This window comes from Staurois parvus, unplaced genomic scaffold (assembly GCF_062004578.1).
Source record: "Staurois parvus isolate SC_StPar_1 unplaced genomic scaffold, SC_StPar_1.0 ptg000163l, whole genome shotgun sequence".
In the NCBI taxonomy this organism is placed as follows: Eukaryota; Metazoa; Chordata; class Amphibia; order Anura; family Ranidae; genus Staurois; species Staurois parvus.
The window spans coordinates 427704-453871 of NW_028317959.1; the positions used below are offsets into that span (position 1 = coordinate 427704).

General features: G+C 45.8%; 1 protein-coding gene across 1 annotated transcript in view; it reads right to left on the reverse strand.

Annotated features, from left to right (window-relative positions):
- Window positions 1–16521, reverse strand: part of LOC149462977 (phospholipase A2 inhibitor gamma subunit B-like) — a 41539-nt gene extending 25018 nt beyond the window's left edge. The window contains exon 1 of the mRNA XM_089676043.1: window positions 16366–16521. Coding sequence (XP_089532169.1) covers window positions 16366–16417 — 52 coding nt within the window. The 5' untranslated portion in view covers window positions 16418–16521. The remainder of the gene's footprint in view (window positions 1–16365) is intronic.
- Between the last annotated feature and the right edge of the window lie 9647 nt (window positions 16522–26168).

A 26168-nucleotide genomic window follows, 5' to 3' on the forward strand; every position in this document is an offset into this window, starting at 1 on the left:
GCACATCCATGAACCGTTGATTTAGGGCAGGATAGATCCATGCATTCATGTTGTTTTTATGCCAAATTCTGACCCTACCATCTGAATGTCGCTGCTGAAACTAAGACTCCTCAGACCAGGCAACGTTTTTCCAATCTTCTATTGTCCAATTTTGATGAGCCTGTGCAAATTGTACCCTCCATTTCCTATTCTTAGCTGACAGGAGTGGCACCCGGTGTGGTTTTCTGCTTCAAGGTTCCACGTATTGTGCATTCAGAGATGTTATTCTGTATACCTTGTTTGTAACAAGTGGTTATTTGAGTTACTGTTGCCTTTCTATCATCTCAACCAGTCTGCCCATTCACTTCTGACCTCTGACATCAGCAAGGCATTTTTGTCCACACAACTGTGGCTCACTGGATATTTTCTCTATTTTGGGCCATTCTCTATAAACCCTAGAGATGGTTGTGCATGAAAATCCCAGTCAATCAGCAGTTTTTAAAAAATACTCAGACCAGCCCGTCTGGCACCAATAACCATGCCACGTTCAAGGTAACTTAAATCCCCTTTCTTCCCCATTCTGATGCTCGGTTTGAACTTCAGAAAGTCATCTTCACCATGTCTAGATGCCTAAATGCATTGAGTTGTTGCCATGTGATTGGCTGATTTGCAATTTGTGTTACCAAGCAATTGAACTGGTGTACCTAATAAAGTGGCTGGTAAGTGTTTAATGCCTGCAGTCAATAAATTAATTAAAACCTTTTGAGCCAAACATTTCACAAAGAAGGTATGGTGGTGAGATTGCAGTTGCTGTTTAGCCTCCATTGCCCACTGGTTATATGTCACATAGACCTCATCAATTTTAAGACCATGTGCAAGGTTTTCAGCATTGTGTAATATTGGGTGTAGCTCTGTTGTGTACTCTTGGCAAACATTATCACTTTGTTGTACTATTGCAAAGGGCTCTCTCCTTATGTTGTAGATGTTCTACAGTAAATTATATTGTACAAAATAGATGGTTCAAATCTCAGCCGCTTCAGCAGGGACTTGCTGAGATTCACACCATCAATGGGCAGGTTGAGTGTACCCATTTCGATTGTTCTACAATTTGGGTACAACCAGCCTGTTGGATTTTTCATGCAATTTTTGACAGCTTCTATAGCTGCAAATAATATCAACTGTGTTCTCCCGGCATGGATGGCTCCCACTTTGCCCTCCCCAATGATAGAACACAATAGCTCCCTGGGAGGGATTCAGCATCATCTATGGTAGGCTTAAGTCTCAAGGGTTTTTGCACCCTTACCTAGTAACTAGAGATGAGCGAATTATTCAAAGATTTGGTTCGGCTGATTCGCCGAATTCGCCGAATAAATTCGCTTCGAGCCGAATATATTCGCTGCGAATTTAACTTATAAAAAGGGTGTTTCTAGGCTTCAGAGAGCCTTTATATTAGTGCAGAACACTGTACCTTTAATTTAAATGCCCTCGGAGTCTGCTGGGGAAGAGAAATAATACTGTCAGTCAGTATGACATGCAGATGAGTGCCGTCGATCTTAGAATCACCGCACACTTCACTCATTTGGGCAGTCACGGGGCCAAAACCAGAGTGTGGAGCCACAGTGTGGCGGTGGAGGCAGCAGCAATGGGAGGCCATACAGCACCCTATGACAAAATGGAACCCACCAGCAATGTGAGGAGACCTGAAAGTGGCACATGGCAGAGTGTGGCGATGGAGACAGCAGCAATGGGAGGCCGTACAGGGACCCATGACACACTCTGGACCTGGCAGCAGCATGAGGAGGCGGTACAGGGGCCCATGACAGATTACGGGCCTGGCAGCAGCATGAGGAGTCGGTACGGGGGCCCATGGCAGATTACGGGCCTGGCAGCAGCATGAGGAGGCGGTACAGGGGCCCATGGCAGAGTGCGGAGCGTAAGCAGCTAAAATTGAAGGCCATACAGAGGCCTATGTTAAAAAGTCCCCCCAGCAGCAGCGTGGGGAGACGACTATCAAGAGTCCAATGGCAGAGTGGCGGAGCAGAAGCAGCTTCAATTGAAGGCCATACACAGGCCTAGGTTTAAAAGTCCCTCACAGTTAATTCCAATAACGAACTCTACTCCTCCGTGCAATCTACTTACGAGACCCTGGGCAGGTCTGGGTCCAATTTGTGGTAGAGACTGGTTTTGTTCAGCCATGCTTGAGCGAGTAATAACAGGTCTGTGCTGCCCTTTGGTGTCTGGCTTAATGCGCACAACACTGAACGTCCCAGCGTTTGTCAACGATTTGCCGTTAAGTGATGCAAACCCGCTGAACCACGTTCATGAGGAGCCGGTACAGGGGGCCATGAATCAGTATGGACCTGGCAGCGGCGTGAGCAGACGACAGAGGCACATGGCGCAGGGTGGCGGTGTAGGCAGCATTATTCTGAAGCCATACACAGGCCTAGGTTAAAAAGCGGAAGCCGTCAGCAGCGTGAGCAGACGACAGAGACACATGGCGCAGGGTGGCGGTGGATGCAGCAGTATTCGGAAGCCAAACACAGGCCTCGGTTAAAAAGCGGAAGCCGTCAGCAGCGTGAGCAGACGACAGAGGCACATGGCGCAGGTTGGCGGTGGAGGCAGCAGCAATGGAAGGCCATACAGCACCCTATCACAAAATGGAACCCACCAACAGTGTAAGGAGACCTGAAAGTGGCACATGGCAGAGTCTGGCGATGAAGTCAGCAGCAATGGGAGGCCGTACAGGGACCCATGACACACTCTGGACCTGGCAGCAGCAAGAGGAGGCGGTACAGGGGCCCATGGCAGAGTGGCGAAGCGTAAGCAGCTTAAATTGAAGGCCATACAGAGGCCTATGTTAAAATGTCCCCCCAGCAGCAGTGTGGGGAGACGACTATCAAGAGTCCAATGGCAGAGTGGCGGAGCAGAAGCAGCTTCAATTGAAGGCCATACACAGGCCTAGGTTAAAAAGTCCCCCCAGCAGCAGCGTGGGGAGACGACTATCAAGAGTCCAATGGCAGAGTGGCGGAGCGGAAGCAGCTTCAATTGAAGGCCATACACAGGCCTAGGTTAAAAAGTCCCCCCAGCAGCAGTGTGGGGAGTCAACTATCAAGAGTCCAATGGCTGAGTGGCGATCCGGGAAGTCAGCGTTGTGATTGCAGATGCAATGCAGAAATTCTATGAAGTAATGCCGTGGGTGCGAAGAAGATCATATACCGTCGTACTTCCATCCATAAGACGGAACAACCTGCGAACCGGGAGCTTTATTGCCCTGACCCGCTGAGCAGCTTCTGGGATACCCAAGAGGCCCATGGCAGAGTGGCGGAGCGTAAGCAGCTTCAATTAAAGGCCATACAGAGGCCTATGTTAAAAAGTCCCCCCAGCAGCAGCGTGGGGAGACGACTATCAAGAGTCCAATGGCAGAGTGGCGGAGCGGAAGCAGCTTCAATTGAAGGCCATACACAGGCCTAGGTTAAAAAGTCCCCCCAGCAGCAGTGTGGGGAGACGACTATCAAGAGTCCAATGGCTGAGTGGCGATCCGGGAAGTCAGCGTTGTGATTGCAGATGCAATGCAGAGATTCTATGAGGTGATGCCGTGGGTGCGAAGATCATATACCGTCGTACTTCCATCCATAAGACGGAACAACCTGCGAACCGGGAGCTTTATTGCCCTGACCCGCTGAGCAGCTTCTGGGATACCCAAGAGGCCCATGGCAGAGTGGCGGAGCAGAAGCAGATTCAATTAAAGGCCATACAGAGGCCTATGTTAAAAAGTCCCCCCAGCAGCAGCGTGGGGAGACGACTATCAAGAGTCCAATGGCAGAGTGGCGGAGCGGAAGCAGCTTCAATTGAAGGCCATACACAGGCCTAGGTTAAAAAGTCCCCCCAGCAGCAGTGTGGGGAGACGACTATCAAGAGTCCAATGGCTGAGTGGCGATCCGGGAAGTCAGCGTTGTGATTGCAGATGCAATGCAGAGATTCTATGAGGTGATGCCGTGGGTGCGAAGAAGATCATATACCGTCGTACTTCCATCCATAAGACGGAACAACCTGCGAACCGGGAGCTTTATTGCCCTGACCCGCTGAGCAGCTTCTGGGATACCCAAGAGGCCGATGGCAGAGTGGCGGAGCGTAAGCAGATTCAATTAAAGGCCATACAGAGGCCTATGTTAAAAAGTCCCCCCAGCAGCAGCGTGGGGAGACGACTATCAAGAGTCCAATGGCAGAGTGGTGGAGCGGAAGCAGCTTCAATTGAAGGCCATACACAGGCCTAGGTTAAAAAGTCCCCCCAGCAGCAGTGTGGGAAGACGACTATCAAGAGTCCAATGGCTGAGTGGCGATCCGGGAAGTCAGCGTTGTGATTGCAGATGCAATGCAGAAATTTTATGAGGTAATGCCGTGGGTGCGAAGAAGATCATATACCGTCGTACTTCCATCCATAAGACGGAACAACCTGCGAACCGGGAGCTTTATTGCCCTGACCCGCTGAGCAGCTTCTGGGATACCCAAGAGTTTGGCTTCTGTGGGGAATATGGTTGAAAACTGAAACTTAAAGGCATGTTGACGGAAGGGCACCAGTGTCAGTGCTCCGGAGGGAATATAGCTTCAAAGCTGACACTTAAAGGTATATCGACGGTCAGAGACCACAGGAAGTGGAGCTTGCGTCTTAAATCGACTGAATGTGGCAGACGTGAAACGTCTACGGGCCGTATATGAAACGGGTTGTTCCTCTTTCTGGAATAAGTGTTGGAAATGGCCACTCTTTTTGGTGTGGCGTTTTGTCTATTTAATTCCGATAACGGACTCTACTCCTCCGTGCAATCTAGTTACGAGACCCTGGGCAGGTCTGGGTCCAATTTGTGGTAGAGACTGGTTTTGTTCAGCCATGCTTGAGCGAGTAATAACAGGTCTGTGCTGCCCTTTGGTGTCTGGCTTAATGCGCACAACACTGAACGTCCCAGCATTTGTCAACAATTTGCCGTTAAGTGATGCAAACCCGCTGAACCACGTTCATGAGGAGCCGGTACATGGGGCCATGAATCAGTATGGACCTGGCAGCAGTGTGAGGAGACCCGAAAGTGGCACATGGCGCAGGGTGGCGGTGGAGGCAGCAGTATTCGGAAGACATACACAGGACTAGTTTAAAAAGCGGAAGCCGTCAGCAGCGTGAGCAGATGACAGAGGCACATGGCGCAGGGTGGCGGTGGAGGCAGCAGTATTCGGAAGCCATACACAGGCCTAGGTTAAAAAGCGGAAGCCGTCAGCAGCGTGAGCAGATGACAGAGGCACATGGCGCAGGGTGGCGGTGGAGGCAGCAGTATTCAGAAGCCATACACAGGCCTAGGTTTAAAACTGGAACCCAGCAGCGTGAGCAGACGACAAAGACGCACATGGCAGAGAATGGATCTGGCAGCAGTATGAGAAGGCGGTACAGGGGCCCGTGGCACAGTGTGGTGATGGGGGCTACAGCAACTGGATGCCAGAAAGTGGCCGATAGGGCTATATACTGCATGGAATTATAAAGTTGTAAAGACAGCGGCCTATAAGGCTATACACACTATAACAATCATGACTTGATTGACCATTGGCCTATAAGGCTATACACAGCATGAATATCATGACTTATTCTGAGAGTGGTTTGGAAGGCTATATACAAAAAGTAATTCATAAGCTGTCCGGACAGCGGACAATAAGTACATATATACAAATCAATTCATCAGCTGTCCAGCCAGCGGCCTCAAAGGCGACACATATAGAAAGCAATTCATGAGCTGTTCAGACAGCGGCCTCTAAGGCGACAGATATACAAAGCAATTCCCGAGGTATTCAGGGAGCGGCCTGAACGGCTAGGTTATTACTAAATATATTTTTGTGGCCAAACATCGGCCTATAAATAGATGTCTACACAGGGACAAAAAATTATGTCGCCAGACAGCGGCCCCTAAGGCGACAGATATACAAAGCAATTCCCGAGGTGTTCAGTGAGCGGCTTGAACGGCTAGGTTATTACTAAATATATCTTTCTGGCCAAACATCGGCCTATAAATAGATGTCTACACAGTGACAAAAAAGTAGGTCGCCTTACAGCGGCGTATCCTACTAATTGACATTATAAGAAATGGTTTAGACCAAAAAAAAACAAAAAAACTTGCTATACCTTAGTAGATTGTGGAAAGTCGACAAGTCAAGCGTAACTGTGTACATTACAGAAAATCTTAACAAGACAACCAAACATGTGGCCAAACCGTGACCGATACAACAAGTTAACAATGTAAGAAACAGGAGGGGGCCAAACCGTGGCCAATAAATAAACAGTCCACCTCATTGATGAGATGGACAACACGTGTCAAATAAATATTTAAAAAAATTGCTATTCCATCGGTCTGGAACTGGTCGACTATAAATAATTAAAAAGTTTAAATTCATGTGACAGTCGTCCAGCGACGTATAAATAATTTAAAAACACCAATTCATGAGGGGCCCGACCAGCAGAGTATAAGTCATTAAAAAGGTTCAATTCATGTGACGGTCGTCCAGCGAAGTATAAATAATTTAAAAACCCCAATTCATGAGGGGCCCGACCTGCAGAGTATAAGTCATTAAAAATGTGCAAAACATGAGTCGGCCGACCAGCAGCCTCTCAATAAAATATATATACAAATGTACGGATCAGGTGGAGGTTTTCCATTTGTCCCTAATAACATGTTTGGGGCATGATTCATGGCGGATTTAGTCAGTTGTGTCAGGAACTGGTGGTTTGAAATCCAGACTAATCCACGCCTGATTCATTTTCACAAACGTGAGTCTCTCCACACTTTGGGTGGACAGTCGTGTCCTCCGCGGAGTTACAATACCTCCTGCCGCACTAAACACGCGCTCCGATGCCACGCTACTGGCCGGGCATGACAGCCTTTCAAGGGCAAATTCAGCTAGTTGGGGCCAAAGGTCAAGTTTCGTTGCCCAGTAGTCAAGGGGATTGTCTACCTCGGTTGGCAGGGTGCTGTCCAAGTAGGCCCAAGCCTGTTGTTTGAGGTCCTGCTCCAGGTCCACCTGATGCTGCTGCTGCTGCGGCTGGTTAGTAGTTTCCTCACTGTGCTGGTGAAGAAAGCTACTCATCATCGACTGCAGACTGAGGCAGCCGCTGCTGGTGGAGCTGCCACTGCTCCTACCACCCCACCCCTCCCCTGCTGCCATGGCAGCGGAATGCGAGCGCACAGGGCCCACAGTGTCTGAGGATGGACGTTGGCGCAGAAAGGCAGAGACCAACTGACTACATAGGTGGTTTTTATAGTACTTTATTTTGGCCTCCCTCTCAGCAGGTGTAAAAAAGGCCACCATTTTTGAACGGTAGCGAGGGTCCAACAAGGTGGACAGCCAAAAGTCATCCCTCTGTCTGATGGTTATTATTCGGCTGTCGCTACGCAAGCAACCGAGCATGCTATGGGCCATTTGTGCCAAGGAATGCGAGGGACTCCCTGCCTCCATCTCCACAGCATACTGCCACGGTGCGTCTGGGTCCTCTGTCTCCTCCTCCTCTACCAGATGCTCCTGCTCCTCCACTCCTGTCCGCTGAGTGGAAAAACCACCCATTTCACTCAATAATTCCTGAGCACCAATGTCCTCCTCTACCTCCTCCTCTTCTTCCTGTCCTGCCCCCACAGGGGTCATGTGGCGTTGAGATCTGTGCGCCACGTCTACCGCACCCTGACCAGCCATTGTTAACAGCATTTGTTCCAGGACGTGCAACAGAGGAATGACGTCGTTCATCCCATAGTCCTGCCGACTCACGAATAGCGTGGCCTCCTCAAAGGGCCTGAGCAAGCGGCAGGTGTCACGCATGAGCTGCCAATGGCTGACATCGAAGTTACACAGGGGAGTACCTTTATCCGCTTGTAACATCAGGAAATCGGTGATGGCCTTTCGCTGTTCGTAAAGGCGGTCTAACATATGTAGGGTTGAATTCCACCTTGTTGCAACGTCGCAGATCAGGCGATGCTGTGGAATTCCGTTCTGCCGCTGCAGCTCAAGGAGGGTGTGCTTTGCGGTGTAGGAATGGCTGAAATGCATGCAAAGTTTACGTGACATTTTAAGGATGTCTTGCAGTGGGATGGTGGATTTTAGGAACCGCTTGACAACCAGATTGAACATGTGAGCCATGCATGGCGCATGGCACAACCTTCCTTGACGCAGAGCAGACACCATGTTCTTTCCGTTGTCGGTCAACATGGTTCCGATTTTCAGTTTGCGCGGAGACAGCCATCTGTCGATTTCTCTGTTCATTACACTGAGAAGTTCCTCCCCTGTGTGACTACGTTCGCTAAGGCATACCAGGTGCAGCACAGCGTGACACCGTTGCGCCCTGCACATGTGATATGCCGGTCGGGTAATGGGACTTGGCACGGGGGTGGCGGCTGAGGACACGGCGGAAGAAGAGGTGGTAGAGGCGGACATCTTTGCTGGACCAAGGACGTGCAAACGTGGAGGCAACAGCGGCGTGACCTGTCCAAGTTGCTGGTGCGGCTGTGCCGGCAGCACGTTCACCCAGTGGGCCGTAAATGACATGTACTGTCCCTGACCGTAGCTACAGCTCCACACGTCGGCGCTGCCGTGCACTTTGGCAGAGACCGACATGCTCAAAGACTGGCCCACCATCTCTTCTACATGTGAATGCAGGGCTGGCACTGCCTTTTTGGCGAAGAAATTCCGGCTTGGCACTCTCCACCGCGGCTCGGCACAAGCCATCATTTCTCGGAAAGGTGCTGAGTCCACCACTTGGAAAGGGAGGGACTGCAGCACCAGCAACTTGGACAGGAGGACGTTCAGCTTCTGCACCGTCGGGTGCGTGCTCGCAAACTGTTGTCTCTTGGAAACGGATTCCAAGAAAGACTGCTGACGGATACCGTGAAGAGGAGTAGCAGGAGAAGGAGCATCTGAACGAGCGGAAGATGCCAATGAGCGACAACTCCCCTCAGCAGAGGTGTTGGAGCCTTGACTGGCTGATAGAGGGCGATTGACGTCGGGTGACGGAGCAAGTAACGGAGCGGGTGATGGAGCGGGGGCTGGGGCAGGCAGAACCGCCGTATCTTTATCACGGTTTTCCCAGGCCACCGAATGGCGACGCTGCATATGCTGATGCAACGCTGTAGTCCCAACATTGGCCCCCTGGCCACGCTTGACTTTCTGGCCACATAGTCGACATACGGCTACGTTTACTTCCTCGGGCGGCTTGACGAAAAATTGCCACACCGCTGAGTAGGAAACTTTGCCCCCGCTACTCCTCACTGGCTGACTGCTACTTCCTCCGTGCACACCGGCACCACTACTGGCCATGGTGGTAGGCTGCAGTGGAGCTGGTGCTCTACTCCGTGGCCGTTTGGCTCCACTGACACTGCTGCGACCCTGCTGCCTCCTGGGCAACCCACCGACTGTTTTGCTCGCTGGCAAGCTGGCACCCTCTTCTCCTGATGATGCGGAAGCAATAGCCTGATGACGACGAGGCTGCCAAGTGCGATCAGCCTCATCATCATCAATTAGGGTCTCTGCGTCACTACTAGCCCCCTCGGCTGCGTGTGGGTCAGGAGACAGACCTGTCTCTAGACCGGCTACCGAGCCACTCTCCTCGCCAGTACTTCTTCGCCTGGCTGCTGAAGAGGCGGATGTCTCCCCCCGTTCCTGACCGCCCTCTGTTAGCTCTTCCTCACTGTACAGTGGGGCTGAGCCCACAGCATGCGATACTTCGCTTGGTGAGGGAACACCAAAGGACAGGGGCAGGTCGAGGACACGTGATTTCAGTGGGCTTGCTCCCGGGCCATGCCAACTAACAGTTGTGTCTGACGTACCCACCGACCGTTGGCTGTAGGTGTCAGAGGTGACCTGGGAAGAGGAAGACGACCGAGTCAACCAATCGATGACGGCAGGGTTGTCGGTGGAGACACGACCGCTGGATGACACCGGGAGCACTGGCCTCTGGCTGCGACTAGTGCTGCCTCGACCCCTTCCTCTGCTGCCACGTCTGCTCGCTCCTGAAACATTGCCTCCTCTGCCACTCCTCTGCGTGTTGTCTGACATACTCTTTAATTCAATAAGCACCCAAAAAATAAAACCGGATTTAACTCTTTGAACGTACAATAGTGGTTGTGAAGCAGAAAGTCAGTTTATTTAGCACAATCGGTCAATTGCAGCTTGCCGTTGGCTGTAAACTGTACGTTTATGTCACTGGAATGCACTAATCACCCAAAAAATATTACCGCCACCCGGCGTGTATATGGATTTAACTCTTTGAACGTACAATAGTGGTTGTGAAGCAGAAAGTCAGTTTATTGTACACAATCGGTCAATTGCAGCTTGCCGTTGGCTGGAAACTGTACGTTTATGTCACTGGAATGCACTAATCACCCAAAAAATATTACCGCCAGCCGGCGTGTAAATGGATTTAACTCTTTGAACGTACAATAGTGGTTGTGAAGCAGAAAGTCAGTTTATTGTACACAATCGGTCAATTGCAGCTTGCCGTTGGCTGTAAACTCTACGTTTATGTCACTGGAATGCACTAATCACCCAAAAAATATTACCGCCAGCCGGCCTGTAAATGGATTTAACTCTTTGAACGTACAATAGTGGTTGTGAAGCAGAAAGTCAGTTTATTGTACACAATCGGTCAATTGCAGCTTGCCGTTGGCTGGAAACTGTACGTTTATGTCACTGGAATGCACTAATCACCCAAAAAATATTACCGCCAGCCGGCGTGTAAATGGATTTAACTCTTTGAACGTACAATAGTGGTTGTGAAGCAGAAAGTCAGTTTATTGTACACAATCGGTCAATTGCAGCTTGCCGTTGGCTGGAAACTGTACGTTTCTGTCACTGGAATGCACTAATCACCCAAAAAATATTACCGCCAGCCGGCGTGTAAATGGATTTAACTCTTTGAACGTACAATAGTGGTTGTGAAGCAGAAAGTCAGTTTATTTAGCACAATCGGTCAATTGCAGCTTGCCGTTGGCTGGAAACTGTACGTTTGTGTCACTGGAATGCACTAATCACCCAAAAAATATTACCGCCAGCCGGCGTGTAAATGGATTTAACTCTTTGAACGTACAATAGTGGTTGTGAAGCAGAAAGTCAGTTTATTTTGCACAATCGGCAAACTGCAGCACCAACTGTGCACGACAGCCACCAAAAAAAAAAAGGGTGTATGTCACTTTAAATTTTCGATTCTTTGATAGCTGTGGCCCTAAGTAACGATTCTGTGTCCCTGAGTAACGATTCTGTGTCCCTGAGTAACGATTCTGTGTCCCTGAGTAACGATTCTGTGGCCCTAAAGTCTCTGTGGCCCTAACTCTGTCCCTTAATACACACAGGTCTGTCTCTCTTGAATGACCGGAGGCTAATGGAGAATTCTAAGATGGCCGCGATTTATAGCTCCACCATTACACAGTGCTGGCTGGCTGCTGATTGGCTAATGCGATCACATGTCATGAATGCATTATGGGTCAGCGCGCCTTGTCTGCGCGCCTTCTTAGAGATCCCCGCCCCATCTTCTCTGTCCATTTTCTCCGTCGCCACACATGTCGCCGCCATTTTTGGGAAAATTCGATTCGTGCATCCGAAGTTTGCTAATCTTCGGATTCGTCGCGAATAGAATTTTTCCAAATCTTCGGAACGAATTCCACTTCGTCATGTTCGATTCGCTCATCTCTACTAGTAACCATAAAACCTACTAATAAGATAACGCATATCTAATAATCAATGTGTTGTAAGTTATTGTTTCTTATGAACTGGTGCACGTTGGTGGTGAAGTGGTGAACTGGTCATTTTACCATATATTTGTCAAACTTTTTTTTTGTAATGGTTTTGAACATCGCCTGACTTCATGTAATTTTGGGTGTAGCTCTAATATGTGCCCTTGTCAAACGTTATCAGTAGCTAGTCACACAAATGTACTTGTATTGCTGCAAAGAGTGATCTTATCTTGTGGGTGTTCAACGGTGAATCATATTACGTCATTTCAGATACTATTTTAAGCTGCCAGAAGGGTTTTTTTTCTAGCACTGCACCTAGTATCCTGATAACCTATGAATATCTAGTCCACCCTAACTACTCATAGGGATTGGTTTACTAAAACTGGAAAGTGAAAAATCTGCTGCAGATGAACATGGTAGCCAGTCTAACTTCAGTTTGTTCAATTAAGCTTTGACGAAAAACAACTGGAAGCTGATTGGTTTCTATGCAGAGCTGCACCAGATTTTGCACTCCCCATGTTTAGTAAATCAACCCCAATGTGTGTTAAATTAATGTTCCTCGTTTTTCCATCCACATTTTGGATGAACTGATCCAGGTATGTGGGGAACTGATATTTAAAGAGAAATTCTAGGGATGGATAACCCATACATAGTTACATTGATCCGGCTTGGAGCAATGTAACTATGTACTACCATACCTGGCCGATGCCCCTGGAAGCTGGAAATTACTAAAGGAGGCACTGCTACTCAAGTGAACTCCACTTTCTTCCAAGTTTTGTCTGTCCTACTGCATTGTGAACACAGGAGGTTGGCCGCTTAACATGGGCACCATTCAGAGAAAGCTTAGCATTTTCTGATTGGATGAGGTGGAGAGACGCGGTGGTGATGTCACACTCACCAGCTCATCCAATCAGAGAACACTTTGCATTCTTTTACGAAATTAAAAGAATTCTCTGAATGGTGCCCATACCAAACGGCTGGCCCCTTGTGTTTAGAATGCAGCAGGCCAGCCGCTTGACAGAGGACCTCAAAAGCAAGAGAGGATCACTGGAGTAACAGTGATTTTCAGCTTTCAGTGGCATTGGGAATCCAAGCTGAAACAAGGTAACTATGTATAAAATATACATACCTGGAATTCATCTTTAAAATTGAACAAAATCTATCTTAGCACTGCAAGAGTTACATTGCAATTTTTTAGGGGTGCAAGGTCTCCCTGCCATAAATACCAACTCCATCTGCACCACTTTGAGTTTTTGGTGTTTCTGCCTACCTTTGTGTGCCCCAGGTCTTTCTGCTACATTCTCCATGATATAAAATCAGTGGAACAGTTAACAAGGAGAGTGGGAGATATTCATAATGGGCATAGCAGGCCCAGGAACTCAGTACAGAGATCACACCAGTAGAGTCCCATTCTACTAAAAAGTGAAATATACATTATAAGGAGTTCAGCTTTAATATAGCTAGGGACATTAATGACATTCTCTTGTTGTGTTGTGTGCCTCTGAACCCACTATATGATGCAAAACCCATCATGATTGCTTGTCACCATCATTTGGCTATACAGTGGCTGCAGAAGCTGGACAGTACTGGGAATTAGGCTGGGCATAGCTTACCACTGGGGTCTTTAGAAGATCCCAGTGCGGTTCCACCAGTGCGGCCAAGCGGGCCACAGACTACAGCCCCCCAGCATCCCGGAGCATATCATCTACAGGGGAAGCTTATAAATGTGACATGCGAGCCGTAAAGCTATTCTTGCGAGTTAATATACTAAATAACACAAATAAATAAATAAATACTACTGTCCAAAAATTATATTGTCCACAATAAAAAATAAAATATAATCAAATAAAATAAACAGAATAGACAAAAATCCCCCAGAAAGACAGTCCGCAAAAAGGCTTCCAGCCGAATGTAGATCCAGTGATTATGGAGATCGAACCTCAAAAAAAGAGAGAACTCACATAGTGTGATACCATAAAAACGCATAATGTAATATCAACATCACTGCAAAACGCATGTGAATCACACTAAACCACACGTGGTGACTCATGCAGGTGAGTATAATGTGAGCTGTGCAAACCGCTATAAACACTCTCATGCAGTGTGCAAACCATGTAAACACGTGTCCACTTCTAAGTGTAAGGATAAAACACCCTTACCAGAACATGGATATCACAAGCATGTAAGTCCCAATCCAAAAATGGTTATTCAAACTTAGCAAGTGGGAAATTCCTCCTCCATTACCATATAGATTCCCTCCAAAGCTGAGCAGATTATACTGATAAAGTTCATGTAAAAACTCATCCGGTCATGTTCTTAATGACTCCGGATAATGCCACCACAAACAGCAATAGGAAGTTCTTCAATACCACATAAATTTTATTGCATAAATGTCACATCATATTAAAATTACGAACAGACCCTCCATAGATCCTCAGGAACACTCCTCCTGTGTCTCTGAATGGAATTTCCAGGATCCATGCGTTTTGCAGTGATGTTGATATTACCTTATGCGTTTTTATGGTATCACACTATGTGAGTTCTCTCTTTTTTCGAGGTTCGATCTCCATAATCACTGGATCTACATTGGGCTGGAAGCCTTTTTGCGGACTGTCTTTCTGGAGGATTTATGTCTATTCTGTTTATTTTATTTGATTATATTTTATTTTTTATTGTGGACAATATAATTTTTGGACAGTAGTATTTATTTATTTATTAGTTTATTTAGTATATTAGCACATATATATATATATATATATATATATATATATATATATTTGGATGATACACTTTTTGGGGTGAAAAGTGTTTAGGTGCAATCGGGGAATTATTTAAAGGGTACACCGTTAATTTTTTGTTATTCTTGTGAGTTGCTCTTTTTATTTTAATGAATGGTTTTACGGCGCTTGCTACACTCAGATCAGCGCTGCTTAGCTTTTTTTTTTTTTCTTACTGCTAATTTTTATCTGTGCTTAACTTATGCAATTAGAGTTTTGATGAAATCTATTTTATGTTAAATAAGGCATTTTAGTTACTGGGGTCTATATTTTAGACCAAAAGGAGAGACAGCTGAAAAAGAATCAAGGAATAGAAATATTTGGTCCCAAACGAGGGACAATTGAGAGGTATGAAAGTCAGCAAGTGTTCCATATGACTAATATCTATTCAGAACTGAAGTATCACTTTGGGATTAAGTTGCCCCTCACATTTTATTTACCTGAAAGCATTTTTTAGTTGTTCTATGCAGATTTAATCTGTCATTGTTTTAAAACTTATTTAAACTATAGAGAAATAGAGAACGGAAATGAATACTGGCAGTATTTATAATGCAAAATAAACATGTATTAAGCTAGACAAATGACATATATAATTGCGCTCATTATGTACAGCCATTCAGCCGTCATATTTAATAAATAGTAATTGCCGGATATTATGTGTCCTTACAAACACAGAAGTGTCAATGTCATTATTCCAATACTGGCATAGCACCCAAATCTGTTTTAAAGCCAAGTTCAAGCCAAATCGATTCTCTTCTCAACTTTTCTAGTTTAGCAAATGGATTACATTTCTGACATGTTTAAAAATTCAATGTTCCAATTCTAAAAATCCAACATTTTGTACTAAAAAATGATTAAGTCTTGTTTTACTTGCAGTACCCTAGAAAACTAGGCATTTTTTGTGAGAGCTACGTTGGACTGTAATTCTATGCATTATTAGTGTGTTCCATTTCAATTTGTTTTATTTTTCAAGAAAAGAATGAACAGCCATATTGCTCATGCAGGGGCTGTATAGAACAGTTAAGATATTTCTATGTATACAAAAAATAGTAAAAACAACAAGGTAGTAATGGTAAAAAAAAATGGGCTGTCGAAATGCTTAATGAAAAATGAGTAAGAAGCTCAAGCAAAGATTCTGCATACAATGGTCAATGTGAAGGTTTGCGGAGAAGAGAAGAGAAAAGAGAAGAGAAGAATGACTCCCACCAGGTCTCAGAATGTGTTCTGAGATAGTAACATCCATATAACAGTAGTATACTTCTTACAGAGAGAACCTTACCACTAGATTCAAAACAGATTTGCAGTGGTAAAGTGGACCTATAATATACACATGAAATAAAACCATACTAGCCATAAAAAAACCATTAATGAGACTTTTGAAATACTTAAAGGAAACATTTCGTGAGAAAAACCTGGAGGCTCAAATTGCTAATTCAAAGTGCAAATGCTTGATTTTTGGCCATGTTGACCCTCTGCTTTCAATGCTTGGAGTCCCCAACCCTCAACAAGCATGCAGATAAGGACATCTTACTTTATTCTGACTTGTAAATGCATAATTTTAGATCAGTGATATTTATAAAACAGAGCTAAAAAAGTCAGCACCCATACTCATCTTATGTCACTATTAGAGTGAAATGTCACTTATTATAAATCAATCAATCAAGCAATCAATCAATCTTACTTTACTTTAAGTCTCAAAATAAGAAAAGTAGTCACATAAAATAAAAATAAACAAAAATTAAAAAGTAAATAAATGAAACAATTAAAATCCAATAAAGCAAAAGAGAAAAATAAAATAAAAATGTAATTGAAGTATTGCCATAAAATATAACTTTCAGATAGTAAGAGTATTAGTTCATTAGTCTTACCCTTAGGTATGAATGCAAAGAGAAGGCAGACCAGGGTGATGGAGAGCTTCATGGCTAATGCAGAAGTGTTCAAGAGACGCTGATTGCAGGATGTATGGAGCTCAATGTATGGAGTGTATATTTAAATGTTACCAGAAGGTCACACAGGAAGGAAGGGGAAAGGTGCCACATTATGTCATCTTTTAAAATAAAAGGTGAGTCTGTAAATAATTCATCAAGAGCCTTTCCATTTCAGGGCCTGAGTAATACATCTAATAGATTGGCCGTATCTTAAAGTAAATACTAGTCACCAAAGAAAATTTCTCCTGACTACTATACATAGTTGAGTACTGTATGTGATATGTTTTTTATCTACATGAATGGATCAACTTTCAAGGCAAACTTTCCAGAGATCTACACCCTTCCGGCCATCCAAAAGCAAAAACACAACAAATCTAAAATCTACAATTAAGATAACAAGTAGGGATGAGAAAATACACCCAGGTTTGGTTTGCCACATCATTGATCAACTTGATAGATGTAACATTTCTTCTGGGGACATCAATAACATTTATAATAAAAGCGGGTAAATGTGTGACTGGGTTTAATTTTACTGAAATGACTTTTTAATTCTGTGTGTGCCTATTTTATGTGGGAATTAGTAAGAGATTCTATGGTTCCTTTGTACTTTTTCACCTTGGAGGGGTGGTTGTCCATTTATTATAAAGAGAGATTTCAGATTCACTCATCATTCTCCACCATATTACATCAATTTTGGGATAAGGACAAGGAAGAGCCCCAGGAGACTGGATGGAATATTAAGGAATCCAAAATATTTTTCACTTTAAAAAAAAAGTTTAAACATTATATTACTTTTAGACTAAACTTTATATTTTTTGTACATGATTAATCCCTTTGCGCTGACCACCTCCTTGCCCTTTAAGAGTTCTAAAAGCCAGGAGGCATAGGCGGGCATCCTGATTGGCTGTCACAGCGCTCACATGATTGGAAAGCTCCCAAATGCAAGTATGCATCGGGAGCTTACCGATCCCCACTGGCTACCATGCTGGGAGCATTCAGGAAGTGCGCTTTCAGCATGGTAAGTTGTTTTAACAGGGCCGCATATATTCAGACGTTTGGCATTAAGGCCCACCCGCCGAGAGGCCACATATATGTGTACATGAAGAGGTTAATGTACATCACTAGTGGGGTCCAGGGAGTGTACAATTTGCTAGCAGTGGGACAATTTTAAAGGCAAATTTGTCTTTATTATTTTACGAAAGTTTAACAAACAGAACATAGGAAGTATAAAAAAAACAAGTACAAGTACCTAAACAAATGAAAAACATCAGAGAGGCGGTTATGATCCAAGTGGGTAAATGAAGATAGTGCAATATAACAGTAAGCGGAAGGATCAATAGCCCATATTACAGAGGGAAAACATAACAGATTGTCAGGGGGGGTATCCCCCAGCACGATGTATAGACCAATATGGAAGAACTAAGCACGAACAAGATGATAAATCATAGTGGGACAATTTTAAATAGCAAGCCTAGGCCCACATTTATTAGAGACAGTTTGTTTTTTTACTACAAGAATTCTGGGACTGAAGATGGCACCGCAGTGTACAATTTCCGAGTAGCAGGACAATTTTATTTGTCAATAATTTTTATTGGAAATTTTGCATAGAAATACAAGATAGACCAGTGTGTAGTAGAACAATATTCTACAGTCAGAAAAAAGATAAGAGAAAATAATTAAAATGGAGCAAAACAAATATAAAGAGTCCAGTGACACGTTAACATATACAGTAAACTCGAAATGTTAAAGAAAGCGGCAAAAGAACCTTCTACAGAAGTAAGCAGGATAATTTTAAATAGCAAGGGTTAGCCAAAATTTAATAGAGACAGAGCACATAGGTAAGAGTTTTACTACAAGCATTAACCACTTCAATACTGAGCACTTTCATCCCCTTCCTGCCCAGGCCAATTTTCACCTTTCAGAGCTACCGCACCTTGAATTACAATTGTGCGGTATAGTAACACTTACCTAAATTACATTTTTATAATTTTTTTCACACAAATAGAGTTTTCTTTTGGTGGCATTTAATCACCACTGGGTATTTCATTATTTGCAAAATAAACAAAAAAAGATTGAACATTTTGAAAAAAAAATGCGCTTTGCTTTGTTTCTTTTATAACCTTTTAACAATAAATATTTTTTCTTCATAAATGTAGGCCAAAATGTATACTGTTACATTTCTTTGGTAAAATTAACCCAAATCAGTGTATATTATTTAGTTTCTTGGAAAGTTATAGTATAGAGTACAAACTATGGTGTATACTGTGTAAAGATCAATCCTGATGTACTGATGGCCAGAAAATGCCAGTACAGTGCAAAGATGCCTCCAAATGACCCCTTGGGTGAGTGGCAAGTTTTTGAAGTTGCTATTTTTCGAAGTTTTAATTTTTTGTCAAGTTTTTGGAGAATCAAGAAATTAAAAAAAAATGTTTTCACAATATTTTTATTACATATGCTCCCTAATGCAGTAAACAGCCATTATATAACTGGTGTGGTCATGATCAGGGACTGATGACTTTATGTAAAAAAAAAGAAAATCTTTTTTATTAAACTTTTTCTTTTTTTTACGATTTTTTTTTCTTTTTACATACCTTGACCAGAGCAATACAGTGTTTCCATAAGTAACGCTGTACTACCCTGGGGAGGTGATCAGGATTTTATTTTTGCACACTATGATTGGTTACAAAAGTGAATATTACTATTATAAACATCCATTTTTACTGAATGAAATTGAATTATTCAGTGTCTGCTATTGTAATTAATGTGATTGGCCACAGCTAATTACATGATGGGATTGACCCTGTCTGTACAATGTGATCACTGTGACCAATCACAGAGATCAAAACAATAGTAGAAGCCATCCAGTGTGTACAATTGTTATATGACACAGCGATCACATGGTACCTCCAGTGGGCCAGTACACTGATCTGTCATTCGCCATGTCCGACAGATCACGCCACAGTGCGGCCTATGTGGAACGCGCATTGAGTGTACTGGGCAGGATGTTATTTAGCTTTAGCTTTGCTTTGTTTTAAGGGTATTGCTGGGTGAGATATCCCAGGATGCACTGGGAAACCAACAAGCGAACCAGAAAGATGTCATCATCAGTTACTTCTGGTTCATGTGTATAAATTCTGGAAGTGTCTGGTGCAGACATCACATCTGGTGTGCAGCTTGGAGCAGCAGGAAATTGAGCTGGGTCCAGACTAAAGTGAAGCCATTAGCAGACGGCACATATGATGTGCAAAACAGGAATGCTATACCAGAAAGTGAGCGAGGAGCAGAGAGAGAGAGAATTTAGCCGCAGAGGATCAGCAGAGCTAGGGACCAGAGCAGGAGAAAATAGCAATGTTACATGTGCTGTGCAGCATGGGAGAAACATAGCAAAAAGTGGGTAAGGACTGGAGAGAAAGGAAAATCAGCAAACTAGAGTATCAGCAGAGCTGGGGGTTACTACTGAGTGAGGGATCAGCAGAGCTGAGGGTTATTAAGGAGTGGGGGATCAGCAGAGCTGGGGGTTAATACTGAGTGAGGGATCAGCAGAGCTGGGGGCTATTAAGGAGTGGGGGATCAGCAGAGCTGGGGGTTACTATTGAGCAGGGGGGATAAGCAGAGCTTAGGGTTACTGTGAATGGGGGTTCAACAGAGCTGGGAGTACTATTGAGCAGGGAATCTGATGAACAAGGGTACTAATAAGCTAGGGACCCAATGAACGAGGATACCAATGAGCCAGTGTTCTACTGGACCCCCTTAAAACAAATAGAAAATCAACACACACACAGCATTTGCCAAGCTTCATTTACATTTCAAAAAAGCAACACTGAAGCATCACCGAAGCATAGAAGCATTAACCTCCCTGGCGGTATTCCCGAGTGTAGCTCGGGGTTAATTATCAGTGCCAAAAGCGGTAACCCCGAGCTACACTCGGGAATGCCATGCAGTGTTGCTCTGGGATTCCCATTATCACTTACCTTGTCCTGTGCTTTGTCGATGTGTCCCCTGCAGCATCCCCAGCCATTTCTTCTGGCTGATGCCGGCATCCGTCTTCCGGGTTCCGGTCCCTGCGAGCGTCGGGACGTATGGGGGCCAAAACCGGCGGGAAATTTTAAAATTTTAAAAAGTGACATTCATGAAATACACTAAAATCACATAGTAAATCATTACTGTTTCAAAGCATTTCACATACATTTTGTCCTGAGTGCTTTGTCCTGTGCCCTGCCTGCATTTTTACTGTTCTTTCTGCCTGGAAACTGAGAAAACTTTATGGTGTCCAAAAAGCGTCCCTTTATGTCAAAAGCAGTTTTAGACCAGCTAGAGAACAGCGATAGTAAATCAGAACCACTTGCAGAATTGAGTGATAATGATTCGTGGGGAAATTCGTCATCAGACACTGAAAACGATTCTGCGACTTTGCTCAGTGATGTGCAAACTTGGAGCTATATTTCAAATTTCAGTGTTTTTGGTTTGATTATATTATTGAATTACATGTATTATTATTTTTTATGATTATTTATTGTATTATAATTTATGATTTCGTGTTTAAAATTTTATCATACCCGGGATGTTTACTAGACTCTTGTTCGGACAGATTTCAGTGAGTTATTCCTAAAAATTACAGGCCTACAAAAAAAAATTACATATTTCCATGCAAAAAAATGTACCGCTTTCAGCACAGAAATATGGACATAATCAGACCGCTAGGGAGGATAAAAGCACATCAAAAAAGCATTTTGAAGCAGCAGGCATTTTATTGTGTGTTAGAGTTGAAGCAAGTATCAATGATCCCTTAATGGGCAAGATATGTCCAATAGGTAAAGTGGAGTTGTACACTGGTTATTCTGCTTCAACACTGGAACAGCTCTGGTTGCACGTGTTACATTGATTGAGATACAATGCATGAATTAAGGTGCTGTGGCTTGAGCTTCTAATATTGAAAGTTCCTTTTGCACATGTGGCACTTTCTTCCATTGTCCTTGTTGTTGAAGTGTTTCTTACTGATTTGATTGTTTTAGGTTAGGTGGTTGTCTGCAGACCAGAATTGGACGTTATGAAACTACTAGCAATACATGGCATTTTTCCTAATTTTTTGTATTGTAAGGATTCTCTCTGAATTGTCAGTGTAGTGTTTGTTTTAATGGTTTTGCTGCTCTAATCTTTCCTATGAAAAGATTCTGCTAGTACTCTGAATTACTGTCTACAGTATATGTATTTCTGTTCTTTTCTGTTTCCAGAGCCAGGGCATATGCCAAGATATCTACTGACCTGATTGTTTATGATGGCTTCTTTGGTATGCTTGTCGGGCCCTGAGTGGTAGACATCCAGTCAGGCAGTCAGTAATAAATCCTGGTTTGTCCTTCTTGGCCCATAAAATTCTGTGAGAAAAGTATAGTACCACATCATCTTAATGGTGTCCGTTTATGACACACAGAATAGCTGAGATTCAGAGGATCACAGCTTTTCTCTGGTCATTCACAGTTTATAACACCCAGGAGAATATGTTCAGCCCTTCTCTGGAGATCTGTGTTCTCCCTCCAGATTCTCCAGCCCAGAGCTGGAGAATCGGAGAGACCGATTCTAAGCAGAGATAATTTACCTCTGCTTAGTAAACTGATCTTTTACTGTAATCTCGTGAGGTTATAGTAAAATCAGCAGTTTTCCAGAGCTTGTAGACCGTTCTCCAGCGTTTGGAGATCGTTCTCCCTTCGCTCGGAGAACTGCTTCATAAACTGCATTCACAGGAGAACTGTGTTCTCCGAGAATGCCGGAGAACTGAGCAGCAATCTATTACTTCTGGTTCATAAACGGACACCTATGTCTCCAAAAACCTTAGCCCATCCTTATGGAAAAAGTCCCCTCCACCACCCATAGGTGCACTCTTTAACAAAGTCAATACTAGAGATGAGCGAAGTATTCAAAAATTCGATTCGACTGATTCGGCGAATTCGTGGAAAAATTTTGATTCGAGTCGAATATATTTGCTGCGAATTTAACTTATAAAAGGGTGTTTCTAGGCTTCAGAGAGCCTTTATATTAGTGCAGAACACTGTACCTTTAATTTAAATGCCCTTGGAGTCTGCTGGGGAAGAGAAATAATACTGACAGTCAGTATGACATGCAGATGAGTGCCGTCGATCTTAGAATCACCGCACACTTCACTCATTTGGGCAGTCACGGGGTCAAAACCAGACTGTGGAGCCACAGTGTGGCGGTGGAGGCAGCAGCAATGGGAGGCCATACAGCACCCTATGACAAAAATGGAAACCACCAGCAGTGTGAGGAGACCTGAAAGTGGCACATGGCAGAGTGTGGCGATGGAGACAGCAGCAATGGGAGGCCGTACAGGGACCCATGACACACTCTGGACCTGGCAGCAGCATGAGGAGGCGGTACAGGGGCGCATGACAGATTATGAGCCTGGCAGCAGCAACTTGGACAGGAGGACGTTCAGCTTCTGCACCGTCGGGTGCGTGCTCGCAAACTGTTGTCTCTTGGAAACGGATTCCAAGAAAGACTGCTGACGGAATCCGTGAAGAAGAGTAGCAGGAGAAGGAGCATCTGAACGAGCGGAATATGCCAACAAGCGACAACAGGGGCCCATGACAGATTACGGGTCTGGCAGCAGCATGAGGAGTCGGTACGGGGGCCCATGGCAGATTACGGGTCTGGCAGCAGCAATGGGAGGCCCGTAATCTGCCAGCACCCTATGACAAAAAATGGAACACACCAGCAGTGTGTGAGGAGACCTGAAAGTGGCACATGGCAGAGTGTGGCGATGGAGACAGCAGCAATGGGAGGCCGTACAGGGAACCATGAGAGACTCTGGACCTGGCAGCAGCATGAGGAGGCGGTACAGGGGCCCATGGCAGATTAGGGGCCTGGCAGCAGCTATGGGAGGCCCGTAATCTGCTAGCACCCTATGACAAAAAATGTAACACACCAGCAGTGTGAGGAGACCTGAAAGTGGCACATGGCAGAGTGTGGCGATGAAGACAGCAGCAATGGGAGGCCGTACAGGGACCCATGAGAGACTGTGGACCTGGCAGCAGCATGAGGAGGCGGTACGGGGGCCCATGGCAGATTACGGGCCTGGCAGCAGCAATGGGAGGCCCGTAATCTGCCAGCACCCTATGACAAAAAATGGAACACACCAGCAGTGTGAGGAGACCTGAAAGTGGCACATGTTTGGGGCATGATTCATGGCGGATTTAGCCAGTTGTGTCAGGAACTGGTGGTTTGAAATCCAGACTAATCCACGCCTGATTCATTTTCACAAGCGTGAGTCTCTCCACACTTTGGGTGGACAGTCGTGTCCTCCGCGGAGTTACAATACCTCCTGCCGCACTAAACACGCGCTCCGATGCCACGCTACTGGCCGGGCATGACAGCCTTTCAAGGGCAAATTCAGCTAGTTGGGGCCAAAGGTCAAGTTTCGTTGCCCAGTAGTCAAGGGGATTGTCTACCTCGGTTGGCAGGGTGCTGTCCAAGTAGGCCTAAGCCTGTTGTTTGAGGTCCTGCTCCAGGTCCACCTGATGCTGCTGCTGCTGCGGCTGGTTAGTAGTTTCCTCACTGCGCTGGTGAAGAAAGTTACTCATCATCGACTGCAGACTGAGGCAGCTGCTGCTGGTGGAGCTGCCACTGCTCCTACCACCCCACCCCTCCCCTGCTGCCATGGCAGCGAAACATGAGCGCACAGGGCCCACAGTGTCTGAGGATGGACGTTGGCGCAGAAAGGCAGAGACCAGCTGACTACATAGGTGGTTTTTATAGTACGTTATTTTGGCCTCCCTCTCAGCAGGTGTGAAAAAGGCCACCATTTTTGAACGGTAGCGAGGGTCCAACAAGGTGGACAGCCAAAAGTCATCCCTCTGTCTGATGGTTATTATTCGGATGTCGCTACGCAAGCAACCGAGCATGCTATGGGCCATTTGTGCCAAGGAATGCGAGGGACTCCCTGCCTCCATCTCCACAGCATACTGCCACGGTGCGTCTGGGTCCTCTGTCTCCTCCTCCTCTACCAGATGCTCCTGCTCCTCCACTCCTGTCCGCTAAGTGGAAAAACCACCCATTTCACTCAATAATTCCTGAGCACCAATGTCCTCCTCTACCTCCTCCTCTTCTTCCTGTCCTGCCCCCACAGGGGTCATGTGGCGTTGAGATCTGTGCGCCACGTCAACCGCTCCCTGACCAGCCATTGTTAACAGCATTTGTTCCAGGACGTGCAACAGAGGAATGACGTCGTTCATCCCATAGTCCTGCCGACTCACGAATAGCGTGGCCTCCTCAAAGGGCCTGAGCAAGCGCAGGTGTCACGCATAAGCTGCCAATGGCTGACATCTAAGTTACACAGGGAGTACCTTTATCAGCTTGTAACATCAGGAAATCTGTGATGGCCTTTCGCTGTTCGTAAAGGCGGTCTAACATATGTAGGGTTGAATTCCACCTTGTTGCAACGTCACAGCATGAGGAGTCGGTACGGGGGCCCATGGCAGATTACGGGCCTGGCAGCAGCAATGGGAGGCCCGTAATCTGCCAGCACCCTATGACAAAAAATGTAACACACCAGCAGTGTGAGGAGATCTGAAAGTGGCACATGGCAGAGTGTGGCGATGTAGACAGCAGCAATGGGAGGCCGTACAGGGACCCATGAGAGACTCTGGACCTGGCAGCAGCATGAGGAGGCGGTATAGGGGCCCATGGCAGATTAGGGGCCTGGCAGCAGCTATGGGAGGCCCGTAATCTGCCAGCACCCTATGACAAAAAATGTAACACACCAGCAGTGTGAAGAGACCTGAAAGTGGCACATGGCAGAGTGTGGCGATGGAGACAGCAATGGGAGGCCGTACAGGGACCCATGAGAGACTCTGGACTTGGCAGCAGCATGAGGAGGTGGTATAGGGGCCCATGGCAGATTAGGGGTCTGGCAGCAGCTATGGGAGGCCCGTAATCTGCCAGCACCCTATGACAAAAAATGGAACACACCAGCAGTGTGAGGAGACCTGAAAGTGGCACATGGCATGAGACACTGTGGACCTGGCAGCAGCATGAGGAGGCGGTACAGGGGCCCATGGCAGATTAGGGGCCTGGCAGCAGCTATGGGAGGCCCGTAATCTGCCAGCACCCTATGACAAAAATTGAACACACCAGCAGTGTGAGGAGACCTGAAAGTGGCACATGGCAGAGTGTGGCGATGGAGACAGCAGCAATGGGAGGCCGTACAGGGACCTATGAGACACTGTGGACCTGGCAGCAGCATGAAGAGGCGGTACAGGGGCCCATGGCAGATTAGGGGCCTGGCAGCAGCTATGGGAGGCCCGTAATCTGCCAGCACCCTATGACAAAAAATTGAACACACCAGCAGTGTGAGGAGACCTGAAAGTGGCACATGGCAGAGTGTGGCGATGGAGACAGCAGCAATGGGAGGCCGTACAGGGACCCATGAGAGACTCTGGACCTGGCAGCAGCATGAGGAGGCGGTACAGCGGCCCATGGCAGATTAGGGGCCTGGCAGCAGCTATGGGAGGCCCGTAATCTGCCAGCACCCTATGACAAAAAATGTAACACACCAGCAGTGTGAGGAGACCTGAAAGTGGCACATGGCAGAGTGTGGCGATGGAGACAGCAGCGATGGGAGGCCGTACAGGGACCCATGAGAGACTCTGGACCTGGCAGCAGCATGAGGAGGCGGTATAGGGGCCCATGGCAGATTAGGGGCCTGGCAGCAGCTATGGGAGGCCCGTAATCTG